Source organism: Oryza brachyantha, chromosome 1, assembly GCF_000231095.2.
Source record: "Oryza brachyantha chromosome 1, ObraRS2, whole genome shotgun sequence".
NCBI lineage: Eukaryota > Viridiplantae > Streptophyta > Magnoliopsida > Poales > Poaceae > Oryza > Oryza brachyantha.
Window position 1 is genome coordinate 2,214,610 of NC_023163.2, and position 19,727 is coordinate 2,234,336.

The following is a 19,727-nucleotide window of genomic DNA, read 5'->3' on the forward strand; positions in this document are numbered from 1 at the left end:
TTCAAGCCACTCTATCTTGCCCTCTCCTAACCCTATCTGTTATCACCGTTTATCAAACATGCCTATCACCATCATTTTTTTTCCTGTGCTATCCATTGTTACACAGCAGGGGTACATACTAAATGATAGATTGCAGTAAACAATAACTAGTCACAGCAAACGAGAGAAATTACTCACCAACAGATTATTTTTGGGTGCTAACATCAGTTTTGGAAGATGTATAAATATTCATTTACAGCACTCGAACTATGTACCACTCGCACATTATTCTGAAACACTCTGCTGATCTTATCTTACATTAACAAACAACAGCTAAAGATCAATGGTCACAAAAGAGTATCAAATCATAGTTTTGGGAGAATTTTGATTCCCTTGATAACTAGCCCTCTCTTCCACGCCCCACCATGCCGAAACATGGATATCTCAATCTGCCCCTGCTGCCCCTGCTGTGCTTTCACCTCCCCAACCTTGAGCCTCAGCCACTTCCCCCTGATCTTCTCCTGCAGATTCACCTTACTCTGCTGGACTGTTCCGTCAGGGTGACTGAGCCGGAGGTCCACTGGGACTGACCACCCGTATGCTCTATCCGTAAGCATCACTTTAAAGAACACCTCATAGGTGACTCCTGGTGTAAGATAGGCCAGTTCAAACTTGCCATGGATCTCTAACCAGCAGACGTTGAGCAGGGACGCCACCTCGATCTGATTGTCAGCATCATTGCTGTTTGAGTTAAAATTTCAGATTCAGAACAATGAGAGAAGTACGCCTAATTCCTGAGGCAAGACCTAATCTACCTTCTTATTATTCATAGACGGATATGTAATGCTCCTTGCTCCCTCCGTTCCAAGATAAATCAATCTTTTATTTTTTACCTACGATGTTTAATTTTTGTCTTATTCAAAAAATTTATGATTAATATTTTTGTTTTTATTAGATTATAATTCATGAATAGTACTTTAGGTGTGACTATTTTTTTAAATTTCTTGAAATTCTTTTAAATAAGACAGATGGTTAAACGCTGGACATGAAAACCGAAAGTTTGTCTTATTTAAGAACAGAAAGAGTAAATAGTAGTACCTTCCATCCTTCAGATGGTACCAAGTCCAGTATTGTGGGGTTCCACCCCAAATGATGGTCAAGGCTCTGGGAAACAGCATGAAGCAGTTGCACATAGTTGTGTCATCCACCCAGTACTTCTGCAGAGCAGCAAGTATAGAACATCAACCATGTTCAGAAGCAAAAGCTTACAGGACTTCTATATCAATTCTTGTTCAGAAGCCAGTTTACAACCTTTGTTTTCCCAGCCAAGTAGATGCCATAATAGACCTGATCTTCCAGTGAAGATGAAGTAATCTTCTCCTCGGCAACAATCTCTTGGAACATGTGAGGCGGCTCTGGCCGCGACGGTGATGCCCCCATTGTAAATTTCGCTGAGCTTCTGTAGTTCAAGAGTGGTTCAGACTTCAGGTGACTGATATATGTAGATGCAGGAGATCTCAAGGCCAGGACATCTGAGCCACGTATTCTGAGCTGATATTTAGAGGGAATTTACAGCCATGCTCGGAGAAAAAAAGTTCATCGGACAAGACAGCATCAAGATTACCGGTGGATAAAACCAGGAGGAAATAGAATTATCCTTTTCCACAAGATTTCGAGCATGGAATCTGATTCGAGGTGATGAATTTGATGTGCTTCCAGGAGACGCCAGCTCTGGAGAATCTAACTTTCGGCTGAGGAAGGAAGTAAGAGTGTGTTTGGTTTGAAGGTTGAAATGGAATGGAACAGAACTAACCCATTCTTGCATGTGTTTGGTTTGAGAGCCAAATGGAATGGGATGAACCCACCTAGAAATATTCTGGTTAGATTCGGGACAAGTTGGTCCGCCAAAATCGGCCGGACCGCGCCGTCCCACCTCAGCCTGCGCAAGTTAAGCCATCGCATTTAGCTCAAATCCAAATCGGCGTGCATGTGGCGACTCCGTTCGGCGGCGGCTGCGGCGACTCTGTACGGCGGTTGCGGTGACAGCTCCTGGATCTGGCTAATCCCCCGCCTCCGCCCCCCCCCCCCCTCCTCGATTGCCTAGCATGGCGACGGCGCGAGCGGCACAAGCCTGGCACGACAACGACGCGAGCAGCGGGGGCCTCCCTCCTCACTCGTGAGTAGCTCAGGCCGGCGCCTCATCCATTCTTGCCTGCGTAGCCGGGCTTCATTCATCCTCGTTTGCACTAATAGTGAGTTTATAAGATAATGATACAAGTCATGCAACGTGCTGAATTTTTCATCTTTGGCCCTCATGTATTCAGAACTGCAACTCTGATAGAAGCTTCAGAATTTTGCAGCTCTTTTCATGTAGTATTTGAGTGAGAAGAACATAATTTGTAACAGACTGATCATTGTTCCTGATACTTTTGTATTATACTTCTTTATCCGTAGTTTCTAGTTTTTGAAACATGATTAACAATTAAGGGAAGATTTCTGAAATATGATTAGCACTTAACAGAAGGTTTAGGCGGTTCACATCTAGCCATCCTACCTTCGCCCCTCGAATCAAACATGTCACATGTTCACCCTATTCCATCTTATTCCTCCAACCAAACAGAAAATATGGTCCAATCTATCCTTTCAACCAAACAGAAAAATGGAACCAACCTATCCTGTAAACTAGGAATAGAACCAACCCATCCTACCTCGTCCACGAACCAAACACATCCTAAGTGATCACGAAAGCTCCCAGTTCGATGGATCGAGAAATGAGAACGCGAGGTGTGGCACACCATTTTTAAAAATACTAGTTGCATACATGTGTTTCGCAACGGAACTATATTTGACAAGAAAATAGTCCAAAGCACAACTTTCATTTGCAGTATACCAATAATAAATAAGCTTTATAATAATAAGTTAAACATGTATAACAAAGAATAATAAAATATTTCACATTCATACATAATACTATATAATAATAATAATAATAATAATAATAATAATAATAATAATAATAATAATAATAATAATAATAAGCTTAGAATGGATGAAATATGATTTTGTTGGTCAGAAGATTCTTAATCGGTTTAATTGTTTATATTATTATTGGTTTCCATTTTTCATGCAAATCATTGGTTATTACTTCCTTTCTGAGCTACAGGACTACTGCAACTTTCTAAGCTATAGGACTACTGCAACTAAGAAGCTTAGAACTTTCAAAGATGGAAGGTTGGAGCAATGGATTTCGTTATCTCTTTGGTTTGTTTAATCTTATATGCACAAATGCCACAATTGCCCCTAACACAATCCTATCATTCTTAATCCATGTAAAAAAATATTAGTTCAAACTCATGAAAAAAACTCTAAATTCAAGTTGGTGTATGTTGATGATATAATTGTAGCCAGTTCATTAGAGAAGGCAACATCAACTCTATTGTGAGATCTGAAGGAAGATATTGTACTCAACGATCTTGGAGAGTTGTATTATTTCCTTGGCATAGAGGTGAGGAAGGTGGATGATGACATAGTTTTGACTCAAGGTAAATATCCTATGGAGAGAGTAAATATGAACTAATCCTAAAAGCATCTTCAAGAGAATGGTTATCTTATTTGTCATACTTAAATTTGACAATTTTGCATAAAAAATGTCCTCCAAGGGCTATTTGACTTGTTATGCTATTTGAATGACTAAACTTGAGTCCTCAATGGTCAAATTTAACAACTCATTCCCGTACTAGCACAATTGCTATCTGTGGGTCCCACTTTACGTGGGACCCTCTTATCATCCTCCACTTGTCAGGATTTGGAGAGTGGGGATGGATAGTCTTTTGGAGATGCTATTAGAATTCGAGTTGTCAAAACTAAAATAAATGGCTAAATTTTAATTTGAAGAGTCAAAATTTTGTCATTTTCTTGGAGATACTCTAACAAGAGATAAACTTAGGTTGTCATACATTGGGTTACTTTTCCAAGTACTTAATTTTTCCTCAACCCGTTGTTAAAATTAGCTCTGAGGTTTTGAAAATTCCACACAAAACTTTGTTAGTGTATTAGGGCTTAAGGAATAAAAGAAACTTATTCCCTTCCATGTTCTATTATTATTTAATGTTTTACTTTAATTAATTGTCTCTTGAATAATTAAACAATTTTTTAGGATGATTTCTTTATTGAATTAATCCTAAGGATAAACTTAGGTTGTGACACATAGGCTTACCTTTTCATATACTTAACTGTTTCTCGACCGGTTGTTTATTACCTTCCAATATTTATTGCTTAACCTTCTATAATGCATTGGAATGTCCACGAATCTAGTAGGATCAGACCATTGCTGGCAACCAATATTGCGATTCCTAGTCCGTTGCATGGCCAAAACAGAAAGTTAATCCTGAGACCATGTAACTTCCCAATGGCAAAAGGCAACAGCTTCATGTTTTTGGATTGTTCAAAATTATGGTCCATAAAGATTAAAGTGACATCTACATACTGGAAGATAGACAGATCATCATGAATTAAATGTGCTGCTAATCCTGAAGATAGACAAACAATCATCAATTAATGTGTACTAACCCTGCAATCTGGCCACCATTTTTTGCATATTTTATTAGGACAACTAACATGTCCACTGCTATGTTAAAATAATTGGAGGAAGAGGGTGACCTTGCCTTAAACCTTTTTACTGAGGCTGTTTATTTGGCTTTTCGAGGGAAAAGCAAAGGACATATTTACAAACAAAAGATAATTTATGAATAAAGCATATATATATATATATAGATTTAAAAGTCAGGATAGAAAAATAAACTATAATAAAAAAATCTTAAATCAACTTTAATTTAAGGTTATAAGAATAAGCAGAATAGCATGATGTGCTCCTTCCACAACCGAAAGGCAGGTTCCCGTGAAATGGTGTCTTTTGGGTTGCACATCAAATTCATCATCTTGAATCAGATTCCTTGCGCAAAATCTGAAATGGTGTCGTGGGGCATGCTTGTGCGCGGAAGGGAGGGATGAGGGCGCCGACGTTAGTGGCATGGGGAGGACTGGGCCGCAGGCCCGCAGGGCCACGTGGACGTCGTGTGGGCGTGGGACGCGGTGATGGACAACACGGTGCAGCAGCTCCCTCCGGCTGATTCGGTTAACAGCAATTTTATGAAAAGGAAATAAGAGTTATCATTATTTTTTATATAAAATTTAGTATCTTTTACTATCTTAAATACTTAAAAAACACTAAATTTTACATACAGATATCTCACGATACTCTTTGGTTAAAGGTTAGGAATAGGCTACCTTTCAGCCTCTCCGGGGCAGCAACCAGCGAGCGCGGCACTGGCCACAACAGGCTGGCACGGAGGGAAGGAGAAAAGTGTTGAAAAGTGGCCCATGGCCAAGGGAAGGAGAAAAGGCTCATTTCTTTTAATATACATCACGAGAAAGAGTTTTAATAGTTAAAATTAGCTCGGATGTTCTAAAAATTCCACTCAAATATCTGTTAATGTATTAAGGCTTAAGTAATAAAAGAAAATTATTGCTGGGCATGTTATAATATTATTTATTGTTTTTACTTAAATTAATTGCTTCTTGAATAATCCAACAGTTCTTTAGGATGATTTCTTTATTGAGTTAATCGAAGGGATAAACTTAGGTTGTGAGGCATACCTTTCCAACTACTTAACTTTTTCTCAACCTGTTGTTTATTACCTTCTGGTATTTATTTCTTTACTTTCTATAATGCATCGGAATGCCCAGGTATCTAGTAGGATAAGACCATTGCTGGTAACCAGTGTTCAGATTCATACTCCTTTGCATGACCAAAACAGAAATGTTTGCTCCTATGAAAATTAATCTTGAGCCCATATAACTGCCCAAAGGCATAAAGCAAAAGCTTCGTGTTTTTGAGTTGTTCTAAATTATGGTCCAGAAAGATTAAAGTGACATCTATATATTGCAAGATAGATATATCATCATGAATTAAATGGTACTAATCCTGTAATCTGGCCATCATTCTTTGCACATTTTATTAGGATAGTTAACATGTTCACTACTATGTTGAAAAAGGAGTGGAGAAAGAGGGTGAACCTGCCTAAAACCTTTCATTGTTTGAAAAGGATTGCAGAATAGCATGATGTGCTGCTTCCACGACCGAAAGTTAGATTCTCCTGAAATGGTGTCTTCTGGATGCACATCAAATTCATCATCTCGAACCATATTCCATGCGCAGAAGCCTGTGAAAAGGAAATTGTAGTTCCCCCTTTTTTTGTCCACTGCCAATCTTGATACCCATCTATTTGCTGAAATTTTCTTCTGGATAACTCCCTTGCTGTCCACCGAGCATGGTAAGCGCCCAGAGCCCCAAATGGCGATCTATATATGTCACAATGTCCTGAAGTCTGAACATTTCTTACAGCTAGAGGAGAAGTTCAGAGAAACTTACCATGGGGGCATCGCCGTCACAGCTCGAGGCGCCTTCCAGCTCTTCAGACGCCGGGAACGGCAACCAGGCCCAACCAAAGAAAGCAGCTCCTCACATGTTCCAAGAGATTGTTGCCGGGGAGAAAGCAACCACTGCATCTACACTGGAAGATCAGATCTATACTGGGATCTTCTTGGCAGGGAAAACAAAGGTTGCAAACTTTCTTCTGAACATCAACTGCTATGGAATTTTTGTAAGCTTTTGCTTCTGAACGTGCCTTTTTATGTTCCAAACTTGCTGCACCACAGAAGTACTGGGTGGATGGTGCAACTATGTGTAACTGCTTCATGCTGTATCCCAGAGGTTTGTCCATCACTTGGGGTGAAACCCCAACATATTGGACTTGGTACCCTCCGAAGGATGGAAGGTATTACTATTATTTAAGAAGCATTATATATATGTCTATGAATAATAAATAGGCCTCTAAACATATGGTGTTTGTAAATTTGACACTCAAAGTATATGACATGTGGATTCATCAGTGTCTATGAAATATGAGTCCAGTAACAAATCTACGAAACACCACGATTGGAGACCTATTTTTGTATTTTTTTCATGAATAATAAGGTGGATTAGGTCTTGCCTCAGGAATTAGGCATACTTCTCTCATTGTTCTGAATCTGAAATTTTAACTCAAACAGCAACGATGCTGACAATCAGATCGAGGTGGCGTCCCTGCTCAACGTCTGCTGGTTAGAGATCCATGGGAAGCTTGAACTGTCCTATCTTACACCAGGAGTCACCTATGAGGTGTTCTTTAAAGTGATGCTTACGGATAAAGCATACGGGTGGTCTGTCCCAGTGAACCTCCGGCTTAAGCTCCCTGACGGAACAGTCCAGCAGCGCAAGGAGAAGCTGCAGGAGAAGATCAGGGGGAAGTGGCTGAGGCTCAAGGTTGGGGAGGTGAAAACACAGCAGGGGCAGAAGGGACAGATTGAGATATCCATGTTTGAGTATGATGGTGGGCACTGGAAGAGCGGGCTACTCATCAAGGGAATAAAGATTCTCCCAAAAGAATGATTTGCTACTCTTTTGTGATCATTGATCACTATCTATGGTCTGTTGTGTAAAATAAGATCAACAGTGTGTTTCAGAATAATGTACCGAGTGCCACAAAATTCAAGTGTTCTAAATGAAAATATGCATGTTCCAAAACTGTTGTTTGCACTAAAAAAAATCCAAATTGAATAATTTGCATTGTTTGTTGTGACTACTTATTGTTCACTGCAATATATTATTTACTACCTCCATTATAAATATGATAATTAGAGCAACTATAACAATCTAACCCAACCGGCTCCAAAATTTTCCATGCCATCCAAATCTCATATGCAAGAGAGAGAACAAAACGAATGACAAATGTCACAATACACTTCCCAATACGCTAAAGCCGTATGCATTCTACGAGCCACACGACCATGCACTTTGATCTGCATCCCATCTTTAGCTTTGCTTATGTTTATAGGCCAAAATTTAAATTTTTAGCCTTAAATTTATAATTGATTTAGGAAATTTTTAACCGAAATTTATTTTTAGCATTGGCCTTTAGATTGCTAATATATGATATATATTATATAATTTTTATTCATAAATTATTTTTTATTTGCAAATACAGATCGATGTCCTTCACATGAAGCGGGTGTTCTCGTCGTGCAACAGGTCTCCTACCATCTTGCAATTGATTAGTTGAAACCAGAAGAAATGGTTTGGATTCTAAAGTGGATTGGACTTCTTTTTGCTCCGTTCCATTTTCTTGTCTTCTCTTGATGCATGCATATTATATATTTATGCAAAGACGATTGTGTCGATAATTTTGACCTCCGAGATGGCTATGACATTGACATAGAGAAGAACGAAATTTATGACATTAGCATCGATGATCTATTTGTAAACAAAAGTTTTAGAAAATAGACTTATATATAAGAAAAAATATTTACGAACATATTTTCAACGTCAATCTGACTAGCGTCAAGGACCTATTTATAAATATGTTTCTTACATGTTAGTCATTTTCTAAAATTTATTGTAAATAGGTCCTTAGTTTCAATATTATTGATGTCGTCCTTATCCATCTCTTGGCTACAAGGGGCAAGGGGCTCGGTACCAATAACCGTGATGTTGAAACGTAGAATCTCGACGCCAAGAAAAAGGTTCACTATGATTGAAGGTTTTTTTAAAGTCTATTTATAAAAGAGTTTTCTAAAAGAGCTAAAATATAAGATATGCTGTCTAATAGGCCCGTAAAATTTTCCGATCTGGGCTCAAAGGCGGGCTTGGAATTGGATGACCCGATTCACCCATTTTTAGGTTAAAAAAAATCCATCCCACCGGGAAATAGTACACTCCTCCGAAGGCCACGTGGAAAATCCAACATACGTTGAGCTCGGCTCCCGCTGATCGTCACCGTCACGCGGCCGGACGAAGACGGCGTCGCTGACGAGGCTCGTCGCGCCGCCGCTGCTCTGGACCGTGGTCGGAGCGGAGAACAGGACGGCGACGGCGAGGGCGGTGCACGCGCTGCATGGCACCGGCGGAGCCATGCTCCGGCATCTCACCTATGCCGCCGAGAACTTCACCGGCCCCGCGGGCGACGAGGTAGATTACCAGAGGAACGTCGCGCTGCCTCACGTCCAGCTGCATGCATCGGCTGCCCGGCGTCGTGCACTTCGCCGGCGCTTCCAGCGTCTACCAGTGCAACAGAGACAACCCCCCTGGCTGCAGTAGATACCGATGCAAGCAACCAAAACTCAAGCTCTAGACCTCCTGAAATAAACATATCTGGAGTTGGATTCAAGAGCTCGATGCTATGGGATTCAGAGAGGTTCATCCACAGAGAAAACTCGACAGGCATACATCAGGTTTGTCAGTCTAAGTCCCGCAAAAAATGGCAACATCAGGTTTGTCAGTATAAGTCCCGCAAAAAATGGCATACAGACAACTGAAACCAAAATTTGATGACTTACCGGATCATGGTTTTTGGTGATATCAGGATTTAATCCAACTTGTACGACAAAGAGAAGGGGCATTGCTTCTGATTGTTCTTACAAGGCAAAGACTATATCAATTCTGCAATATTCACCGTTTAATTTTGAACTAAAAAAATAGATGTGTTAAATAGTACATTCCTCTTCTTCGCTTGCTACAATAGTGTAACTGTCATTTTTTTTCCCTGAATACGCAGAATTGGTTATCATAGTAGTCTGGAAATCAACTTGTATAACGCATTGATGATGCTCTCTCTTCAGTCTACCACATGTACCAAGTGACCGGTTAACAGAGATGTACCTGGTCAGCGTCCTTCGATTTTGAAATACAGTCAGTTATCGAAGTCATTTTAAGTACTCAATACGCAAGAAATTATGGAAAATAGAAATAGTCTGCTTTGGCCCTTGGATTGACTCCGAATCACGAAGAAATTTGAAGGGCAAACGCACTCACCTTTGCAACTCCCACCAACTTAACAATTAGCCCCCTTCTGGGCATCCAATTATATATAGGTCATATTTTGTCTGCCTTTCCTCACATTATCTGATTAGCATCATCATGTAATGTAAACTAAACATGAGGAATAATGAGTACCAAGAACCCTGCAAAACAAAGCCTCTGTCAAGTGTCAACTCTAAAATACGCCACCATCATCCGTCGTCCGTCGCTACTGCCGCTCACATTGCTATAGCTGTTGCCTAGATCTCTTTGAAATGCATCTTGGACAGCTGTATCATCATTATTCTACATATGCTCTCTGCCTTCGCAGGAGACATGTCTTTTCTACTATGTATGCCACAACAGGTTCTATGCACATAGGGGTTCACCGTCATCTCTTTTCTTTAGGACAATTTCAAGTTTCTTCTTATCTTTTCCTGAGATAAATTTCACCGTCATCTCTTTTTCTGAGGAAAATTGCACCGTCATCATCGCCATCAGCACTATTTTTCTTCCTGCGTATCACGAGATTGCTGAGCTGAAGAACGAATTCAATATAGGGGAAGGATTGTAATGCGTACTTTCAACTTTACCTCTGGAAAGGGTGTCTTTGCTCACGAGACTTTTTCACACCAAAGACAGATTCGTATACAGTTGGCACACTATTGATCAGGTCAAACAAACGCACCCTGTTGAAAGTGAAGGTGAAAACAATGAGTATCAGCACCGAATGCTATATTACATAAGGAGAAAATCAACTATATTGACACTATGATCTGCAGTATGGGCATAGCAATGTCGTTACTCGTTAGCATGATTGAATTGGTTTTTAAAAAAAAAATAGCATCAGCGAATAAAGATAACACAGAAAATATGTGTATCAATTCCCATGCCAACCCAGCATAGCAAGGCATAAGAAAGTTTAGTTAGAGGCAACAGAACTTATAATTTCATGCTGTCTTCGGTTAATATCGGTTTAAGACTATTAATTGACAAGGATAAGGAATAATAACACTTTACCTCCCAAATTGCTATTATGATAATTCACAAATTACATAAACGAGAAATCCCCAACATAAAGCATATTATGTTCTCAAATGTGTGCATGACCACAGCCGTGGGCATATGCGTTCACTCAAACGTTAATGTGAGAATGAACTAAGCTGAGGAACAATATAATAAGAGAGACTACACTAATCATTAGCTTAGGAGCAAAACAGTTATCCATGCCTCGACGTGCATATAAACTAATTGGAAAAGTTGCTAATATATAGGATAAAGGAGAATTTAATCTAGAAACCATAGCTTGTGAACTTTAAATCAATCATACATTTCACATAAATATAGAATATCATCAAACTGAATCGTTGGACCTACAAGCAAATATGCATTGCAGATACTTCAGTAGGATTTAAGTTCCTAAGCAAGCTTATTATTGCCCTTCAGACTGCTTGATATACACCTTCATTTTACCACATGTTATAACCAAGTTTCCACTTGACCACTTTAGAAGAAAAGAAACTACACCATGCCCATTTCATGGATTACCCATTTATAACAACCTGTATACTTAAGCTTTTAAGCAGAACCAAGTAAGATAGCCAACCTGTCTGCAAAAGACTACATGCAGCATTGATCTTCTACTATCCAGAAAAAGGGCATGTCCTTCAGTAAACATTAAGTATTGCGGCAAATTAAACATCAGAACCACTGATACCGTGCACTACAAATTAATCCTATCCAAAAATGCAAACAGTCTTTTGCTTTTATGAGCCTTTTTTAACGAAGCTTAATTTTGTGAGTTGGTTGAGTATCAGAAAAGAAATATAGAAAATCATATATCATACAGAATATCTGCATAGGTAAACAAAAAATTGGTAACAACAATTAGTAGAACCTAAGGTTCTGATTCTTGAGATCCGCAACAAAAGATTCAAATTGTGATTTCCACTAAATTAGGAATCTCCCAACAGCACAGACGCCAGGATACAAGTATCAGCACCATTATAGAAAACCATGAATGCAATCACCACTCCACCAGATCATTACTTTCTGAGAGATCATAATCACACTTTTCTCCAAAACTTACACAGTAAACAAACGCAAAATCTACATCACAAAGCCCTCAAAATCAACATCGTTGCATTATTTGAATACCTACATCCATATGAAGCAGGCCATTTGAACAAAAACAACACCAGTCATACCCTTCGCAATCTGATTTCAAAACCCAAGATCACTCACTGCTTGCAGAGCTTACAGCGTTTTTCCCTTCTCTGCTTTAAGTGCACAAACTGAACTCCTTTAAGGAAAAACACTTACTGAAAATATGCATCCTAGCAACACTATAGACAACCACGAAGTCCACGAGTCATCTCCTAAGGAACAAACTTATAGCTCTCTGAGTTCATTGTCATTAGTAACCTACTTTATATGGAATTCTGTAGTAGAAAATTTCAACGACTCTGACGATATTGCCTCGCACAGTGCCACTATTCTACGACAAACGCATCAAATGATCAATAAATTCAAATCGACAACGGAGCAACGGGGATCAGGGGCCGTATACCTGCCCTCGCGATCTAGATTTAGTCGGGCGCCGTGGAAGAAGGCGACGGCGAGGAGCCACGAATCGGAGAAGACGGTGAGGAGGGCGACCCAGTCCCTCTTGTACATCGTGTCGCGCGGGATGTTGATGCCCACCGTCGGCTCCGGCAGCTCCGTGGGCACATGCTGCGCCGGTGGCGCCACCTCCCACGTCCCGTTCGCGTATCCATACAGGCACAAGCCGTCCAGATCTACTCCAACCAACACCCAAAACAATCACACCACAAACCCGCGACGCGGGGGAGCGGGAATCGCGTCGAAATCGAGAGATCAGGCGATGCTGGTGCTCACTCACCTGGCTTGCACTGCGCGGTGAAGGCCTCCAGGTCTGCCCCAACCGGACGCAGTTAGGCTCAGAACAACTAGGGTTTAGGCTTCGGGATGAGTTTAAGAGAACGATGGGAAGGAGGTCACCGACCTTCGGTGAAGGCGCGGACGATGCCGGTGCGGCGGCCGATGAAGTCCTTGAAGATGTCGTCGATGGAGCGCACTGCCTCGAAGCGGGGGTTTCGGCCGGAAGCAGGGTCCATGGTGACGGCGGCGGCGGCGGGCGCGACGAGGCCTAACTCCTCCCCTCCGGCCGTCCGGCGAGGCGGTGGCGACGATGACGGTTGCAGTGGCCGTTGGCGCAAATGCGAAAATGAAGCGTGCGGTGTACTCCACTCGGGCCTTGGGGAAGAAGTAGAACTAGCCCATCTGGGCCCGAAAGCTATTCAGATTTAGAAATTGCAAGCAGCATTAGCATTATTTTGTGGTCATTTACAGGGGATTTTTTTTGTAGGATTTGAGTTTTATGAGTATTTTCAGGTAACTGAAAAATAAACGGCATCGTTTTGTATTTATGGTTCTTCGGAAAAAAGATTGGATGTATTATATAATCCTATAAAATTTCCTTATAATTGCTCAAGACATTAAAATTTTGAAGGAAACTTTGCAAGGGACTAAACATCAAAGGAATTTTGAGTAAAAGCAGTTCTGATGGGATGCCGAAATTTAGAGTGAACTTTCAGAAATATTTAAAGCTGTGTGCTATTAAAATAAACCAGATTTTTTTTAATCTTTCAGTGCTATATATATCTAAAATCATGAAGGATTCTACAAAACAAGTTTTGCAAAAAAAAAAAAATCCATCTATTGGATTCTATTTCTAACCTTGCTTGCTAGCCGTGGAAAACGACTTGTCTATACGCTACTACCGCAGAAGTATTCTAATATTGCAAAAGGTACAGAAATGTGATCGCCTGTAGCCCTGTGCCATTGTGAATTTATGATGGATGCTCATATATCACTGAATTGACAGAATTTGGTCATTTGAATAAATTCACTTGAACACAGGAACAGGATCCAAACAAACTACAAAGTTGTTGAGGTGTTACATTTTTGGGGAAACAACAAAAAATAATTACATCATTCACAATCATGTACCCGAAACCAACTCCAGCCGGTGAAGTGATGGACGTCTCAATTATGAATATTGCACAACAAACAAAAAACGCTAGTCTTTTAATTTACAGCCTTGCAGGCTTCAAATGCCTCTGCTTGGCCCTCTGCTCTTCCAGTTCATTCATCCAATCAGAAAGCCGGTAAACACCTTTCCACAACAGGTACAATCCAGCTACGGCGATTATGGATAGCAAAACAACCAAGAGACATTTCAATGCAAAAGCTTTGGTTTCCTGCAAAACAAAAGGTTGCTGTAAGGAAGCCATACGCGAACCCAGCAACTAAACAGCTCATCGGTTTCTTGCACACCTGGAATTTTGAGCTTTCAACACTTTCTTGGCCACGGTTACGCCTCTTCCTGCGCTTGGGCACGTTTTCAACTTCCACAGCAGGGATCTACATGGATATAACAGATAATAAGCATAGAAGCAAAAATAAATGCAAAAGCTGATTGTTTGTAAAATTGTACAACAGTGTGACAACTTATGAAGTTCCGGTGAGATGGCAAGCTCCAGTACCTTGATCTCCTGATTTTTTCGGAGATGCAATTCAGCATCTGCAGCTTTAACCTTTTTCATGCAATCTTCACCACAGGCAAGTAGGCCAATTCCATATTGATTTTTAGGTATTTGTTTTGGGTCACGACCAGACCGATGGTATTCCTTCAGAATATCTTGACATACCCACTCCTTTTTAAGGGTGTTGCATGCACAACGGACATTGACCTTAATGGATACCAGATAGGTAGAGGAACATATATTAGTATAAACATATTCTGATAGGCAGAGTGCGTTGTGGCTTTTTTAGGGAAAATGGAAGCAGCTCTGCCTTCATTAACCAAAAATAAGTTTAAGTAAAACAGCAATGTCCTTGTGATAGCGCACAAAGACATAAAAGAGAGCCTAGTGCCTAGCTATAAGAAAGAGGTAAAAACGATGGTATGTTGTGATTGATCTCTCGCATTAAGAAAGAGATAGTTATTCTATAATACACCCTTCCCCACATTGTAAATTACTCGGGAGTAATTTGTTTACTGAAAGAAGGTCACATAATTTGTTTACTAAAAGAAGGGAAAGGGGGAGCAACCACATGTGCGGGAGTAAATTTTTGTGTCTAGATCAATACTTCGTGAGTTATTTATTCACCAAGAGTGTTGAGTAATTTATTTACTAATAGAAGGGAAAAAGGGGTTGAAACCACATGTGTGGGAGTGAGGTGGTGGGAATGGAATAACTAGGGATGACGGATTTGGGGAGTGCGCGCTCTATAAAAATGCGCATAGAGCGTTCTTTAGAGCTAAAAACTGTGATCATATTCGAAAGCTCTCAACCTTAATCCAGTTTCATCAAGTAGAAAACTGTAGTGTCGCAATGCCACAGAACAGGTTACAAATAATTTCATGCACATACATAAATATACGCCTATCAAGTGATTTCATGCTAATTAGGTATCTCTAGTTTCATCAAGCAGGATACCTTTTTCATGCACCTATCAACTGATGGACACTGACCAGGGTGACAAATTTCTGAGCACAGATGGGGACAGTTCGGTAATTTCCTGCTCAAAGAACACATCGAAGAAGTTAAAATCAGCTACGGAAGTTCAGGTCGCAATAACAAAATGTTACCAACATTCAAAAGAAGACAATAGGACTGAGGAAAAAAACCTCAGTAACTGACCTATGACATGGGCCACCACAGGACCTTACTTTCTGCTGTTCCTTAGCACTTAAGTTGTTATAATACATGCACTCAAAAGCATGTACCATGGCATCACAATGACATGGTCTTTTGACAAGGACTTTGCAAGGTGGACAATCATCCAGATGACATGGCAAAGGGCAAGGATGAGAACATGGAGGCTCCCTGACCTGAAAGAAATGGTAAACAGTAAGTGTGCTGCACCAAATTTAAAGGATGTGGAAACCCGCACTAATTTTCACATCAAAAGTCTGTAAGCACTAAGCATAGCTGTACCAGAGTTATTGCTAAGGACAAGTGGACAACAAAGAAAACTGACCCTTCGACAAGGAAGGTTACATTCTTCACAAGCCTCAGCAAATGCAGTCAGTATGGCTGATTGATCTCCTTCAGGCTGACTCAATGGATTCTCTAACACATGGCAACCCTTTGTACAATAATGATTGCCACAGTTGAGAGGATTACCACATAAATTCTGACAAGGAAACTGCCTCTTTTTGGAGCAAAGTATCTGCGGGGCAAAAGGGATTAGTATGCTTCAGAAATCAGGGAACACAAATAAGAGTCCGCATGTGTGAGGAAGGATGAAACTTACCGCGCGCTCTTGGCCAAGATGTTGTCCAAAGCATGGCACCAAAACAACTTCTTGGCAAGGTGGGCATTGTGTTCCAGGTGTAGACTCTATATGCTTTTCCTTTTTCCTTTTTACTGGTTTCAGTGTGAACTCGGGATTTGGAGGAGCAATTGGGCCATGACACCTGGGCAGAGTGTGAGTGGATTGTTAAATATCAGAATGATAAACTCCTGGGGCAGATTACTGACACATTCAGCAAATAGTCAAAATACAAACCTCAGTTTACATCTGTGGCCACAAGAAAGTTCTTCTCCGCAGATTAGTTTGCAGGGTGGGCAAGCTCCATAGTGGCACTTGTGGGGCTAAATAAAAGCCTGAGGGTTAATTTATAGAAGAAAAAGAACCCAAAAATGCCATGTAACTACTTCACCAGGATAAATTTGTAAAAACAAAAAGACAAGATTACCATTAATAACTAGATTAGAGCAGAGATATATAATTTGTTACCTGACATTCAAGTTTGTGACTGCAAAGGCGAGCTACATTGCATTTTTTTGAGCATTTGGGTGGTTTCTGATTCTTCTCAGTCCCACAGGGAACCTACAAAGTTAGGCATATGAATTTTGGAGCTGAAAGTCAAGTCATAAGGCAAGTTTTGTGTGAAAGGATAAGACAAGAAGACTTTTTAACAAAATGCATAAAATCATATGAAAACAACGATACTTCTTAATGCTATCTGAGTATCTTTTTTTAAAAAAAACATGTTCAAGAAAAGTGCTATGATCAAACATGGGAGACATAAAGAAAAAGACAGCAGATTTAGAGTGTACCGAATTCCACCTCAAAAAATGTTTGCCCACAGTTACATGAAATGGTCTTCATCAAAGGACAAGGTGAACAAGAACCTCTGTTAAACAAAAGGAAGAAAGATATTACATAACATATAGTATCAAGTATATTAGTCGTTCGATAAATAAGAATTCTTGCGATTTGGGTCATTGAATTAGTTTTGAAATTTACAATAAAACAAAATTGTACAAAAGAAAATAAAGTGAAAATTTGCGAGAGTAAAACAGCATTCTTAACTTTGTGGAATCTATCGTGTGGTACATCCATTGCAAATATATGATCAAAATGAAAAAATATGTATAACAGGCATGTCCAAATGCAAGTAACACTAAACAATTCGACATGGCTAACCAATGATATATATTTGATTAAGAGAATACCTGTGGCATGGAGATAGGCATTTATGGTTGCCACATCTAAGCCTCTTGTCACAAACCTACAAACATAAATATATCTACTTTAGTAATTCATAGGCATCAATATATCGCAACCCCAAAGAAAGGGTGTACCTCTGGGCAGGGTGCACAATCACCCTCGCAGCAACGCCGTCTACAAGCATGGCGGCCACAGTTTCGCAAACGCTGGCACTTTCTTTCACATGTCAGTTCTTGGTAGCATGGCACCTGATGCAGCATCGCATGAAAAATAAATATAAGTGGTTTGCATCCTAACTAGAGAGGAGTACTCATAAGTTACAGGCTTTTTTCATTCAATACTAGCAGTAGGATAGTTTACAGTTAATGCTTACTATATTGGCCCAGATTCTATTTATTTTTACTCTGTTTTGTTTCCACTCAGAATGGTTGAAGCATTATTGCCTCCGAATATAGAACATAGGTCCATAGAACTATAGAGAGAACTATGTCAAATAACTTAAAAGCATTTTGACAACTAATAATGTACCAAACAAGTAATTGACAATGCCATTCTGCAAATTAGGTGCTTATGGCATCTCTAATTCCCTTTTGCATTTTAAACTACCAAGGAATTCCTTTGTTTCATTTATCTTCTCAGGGTTTTATCAAATTCCTGGTTTCCTGACTAAAATTTTTGATAAAAAGAACATGTGTTATATATGTACCTCCTTCTTCAGGCCCCCGCAACGGCACGATTTTGTGATCACAAGCCGGCATGTCTCAACACACGAACCACGATGACACCGTTCAGGGCATTTGTGTCGCCCGCACCCAAGCACCTTCTCGCAAGTTGATCCACATGTGGCAGCTTCTGCATCACAGTCCAAACTTGGATAATCTTTCTTCCCACATGGGCAAGTCCGCCGCCCTTGGAGAGGGCATTCTCCACACTTTCCTGCATGGCAACCCCTCTCACAACTATGCTTCCCGCACTCCAACATCCCACCACAGTCCCTCTTGCACTGGAACACCCTTTCAGAGCATAGCCTCTCCTCCATTGTTGCTCCACACTCACATTTGTGCTTTCCTCGCACCGCACACGGCGGGCAAGGCCCATCATGGCAATCCACAGGACACCGGTGGATTCCACAACCAAGGCGTTTATTACATTTCCCCGTGCAGGAATAACGCTGATGTGAGCATCGACGCGTCTCACGATGCGATCCACAGAAGCACATAGCATTCGGAACAATAGCCGGGCACGGTGGGCATGGTCCAGGGTGGCAGAGAAGGAGGCAGGTGTGTTCACATCCAGAGTCAAGATTTGCATTGAGACGTCGGCCACAGACATCGCCGCAGGAGTGGGGGAGGATCCAGGGGTCCGGAGCAGGGTCTACGGTCTTGGAGCAGAAGCAGAGGTAGGAGGTGGGGGTCTGGGATTTGGGATAGGGGAAGCGGCATTTGGGGCAGCCCCAGGTGGGAGAAGGCGCAGCCGACGCTAACTGATGGGCCCATGACTGGATGCAGTGGAGGTGGAGGAGGGCGAAGCAGGAGGCGGAGCAGGACCATACGGGGTCGGAGGGGCGGATGGGATCGAAGCATATCAGGCACGGCGGCGATCGGCGGCGCGCCGCGGAGCTGAGGAAGATGCCGACCTTGGAGAGGTTGGCGCCATTACCGGCAACGGAGAGGTAAGCGGAGATGACGGAGGCGGCCGCCGGATCGGAGGAGGTGAGGTCGGTCTCCTCCCCGGAGGAGGAGCACGACGACGGGTCAGAATCGGAGACGGCGCTAGGGTTTGACGGCGACGGCGCGGCTGCCGCTGAGGGTGCTGGCCGACGGGCGGCAGCCGCGGCGAGGGGAATCGGCTTGCGAGAGGAAGACGCGGAGCCAGAGGCCGCGGCAGCGTAGGACGACGGCATGGCCGGCGGTGAGGTGGTCGCCGGAGACGACGGTGGCGCGCGCGAGAATTGCGAGGAGCGTGGCCTCTTGCTGTCAGATCCAAGATATTTCGTGATTTTGTACATTGGGCCGGGCCTTTTTGCGCTCCCGTCTCACTCAACTCTGCAGCCCACAAACATAGCGCGTAGATGGGCTTGAAGCCTTTTAAAATTGGTGTGGGCTGAGCTGTTGTGCAACAAGTTCTCTTCTCTGTGTGTGTGCCGGGATCACTGTTTTTTTTTCTCCTCAAATTATTGTGAAAGATTTACATCCTTCAAATTTCGCCTTTCTTTGTCTAGCAGTTATGCTTCTCTAACTCTATGATATATCCAAAAAATGTAGCTGGAAAATAAGATCGTTATCTTCAGGGAAGAATTGTTGAACCA

General features: G+C 41.4%; 4 protein-coding genes across 5 annotated transcripts; 1 reads left to right on the forward strand and 3 right to left on the reverse strand.

Moving 5' to 3' along the window:
• Window positions 1-187: 187 nt before the first annotated feature.
• Window positions 188-1,819, reverse strand: LOC102721777 (lectin-like). Of its 2 annotated transcripts, none has more exons than XM_015832714.2 (4): window positions 1,604-1,819; window positions 1,291-1,530; window positions 1,078-1,196; window positions 188-720 (listed from the first exon to the last, which is right to left on the reverse strand). In XM_015832714.2, exons 1-4 carry the CDS (start codon window positions 1,802-1,804, stop codon window positions 345-347), a joined length of 936 nt encoding a protein of 311 aa, XP_015688200.2. In that variant the 5' UTR covers window positions 1,805-1,819; the 3' UTR covers window positions 188-344. The 2 variants fall into 2 exon arrangements, with proteins under 2 accessions (XP_015688200.2, XP_006643774.2); XM_006643711.2 differs by having other exon boundaries at window positions 1,291-1,525; window positions 1,604-1,674.
• A 4,473-nt stretch (window positions 1,820-6,292) lies between these two features.
• Window positions 6,293-7,647, forward strand: LOC102722057 (lectin-like). Its single transcript, XM_006643712.3, has 4 exons — window positions 6,293-6,311; window positions 6,383-6,599; window positions 6,697-6,815; window positions 7,090-7,647. The coding sequence occupies exons 2-4, from the start codon at window positions 6,411-6,413 to the stop codon at window positions 7,466-7,468; spliced, it is 687 nt and encodes a 228-aa protein (XP_006643775.1). The 5' UTR covers window positions 6,293-6,311; window positions 6,383-6,410; the 3' UTR covers window positions 7,469-7,647.
• A 1,777-nt stretch (window positions 7,648-9,424) lies between these two features.
• LOC102699270 (PHD finger protein ALFIN-LIKE 1-like) lies at window positions 9,425-13,307 on the reverse strand. Its single transcript, XM_015840424.2, has 6 exons — window positions 13,303-13,307; window positions 12,897-13,174; window positions 12,774-12,806; window positions 12,441-12,669; window positions 10,465-10,560; window positions 9,425-10,386 (listed from the first exon to the last, which is right to left on the reverse strand). Exons 1-6 carry the CDS (start codon window positions 13,305-13,307, stop codon window positions 10,299-10,301), a joined length of 729 nt encoding a protein of 242 aa, XP_015695910.2. The 3' UTR covers window positions 9,425-10,298.
• Window positions 13,308-13,733: 426 nt separating this feature from the next.
• LOC102722339 (NF-X1-type zinc finger protein NFXL2) lies at window positions 13,734-19,394 on the reverse strand. Its single transcript, XM_006643713.3, has 13 exons — window positions 18,126-19,394; window positions 17,554-17,667; window positions 17,425-17,480; window positions 17,036-17,102; window positions 16,703-16,795; window positions 16,472-16,557; window positions 16,217-16,379; window positions 15,941-16,132; window positions 15,601-15,791; window positions 15,397-15,478; window positions 14,440-14,646; window positions 14,231-14,317; window positions 13,734-14,154 (listed from the first exon to the last, which is right to left on the reverse strand). The coding sequence occupies exons 1-13, from the start codon at window positions 19,320-19,322 to the stop codon at window positions 13,987-13,989; spliced, it is 2,703 nt and encodes a 900-aa protein (XP_006643776.2). The 5' UTR covers window positions 19,323-19,394; the 3' UTR covers window positions 13,734-13,986.
• Between the last annotated feature and the right edge of the window lie 333 nt (window positions 19,395-19,727).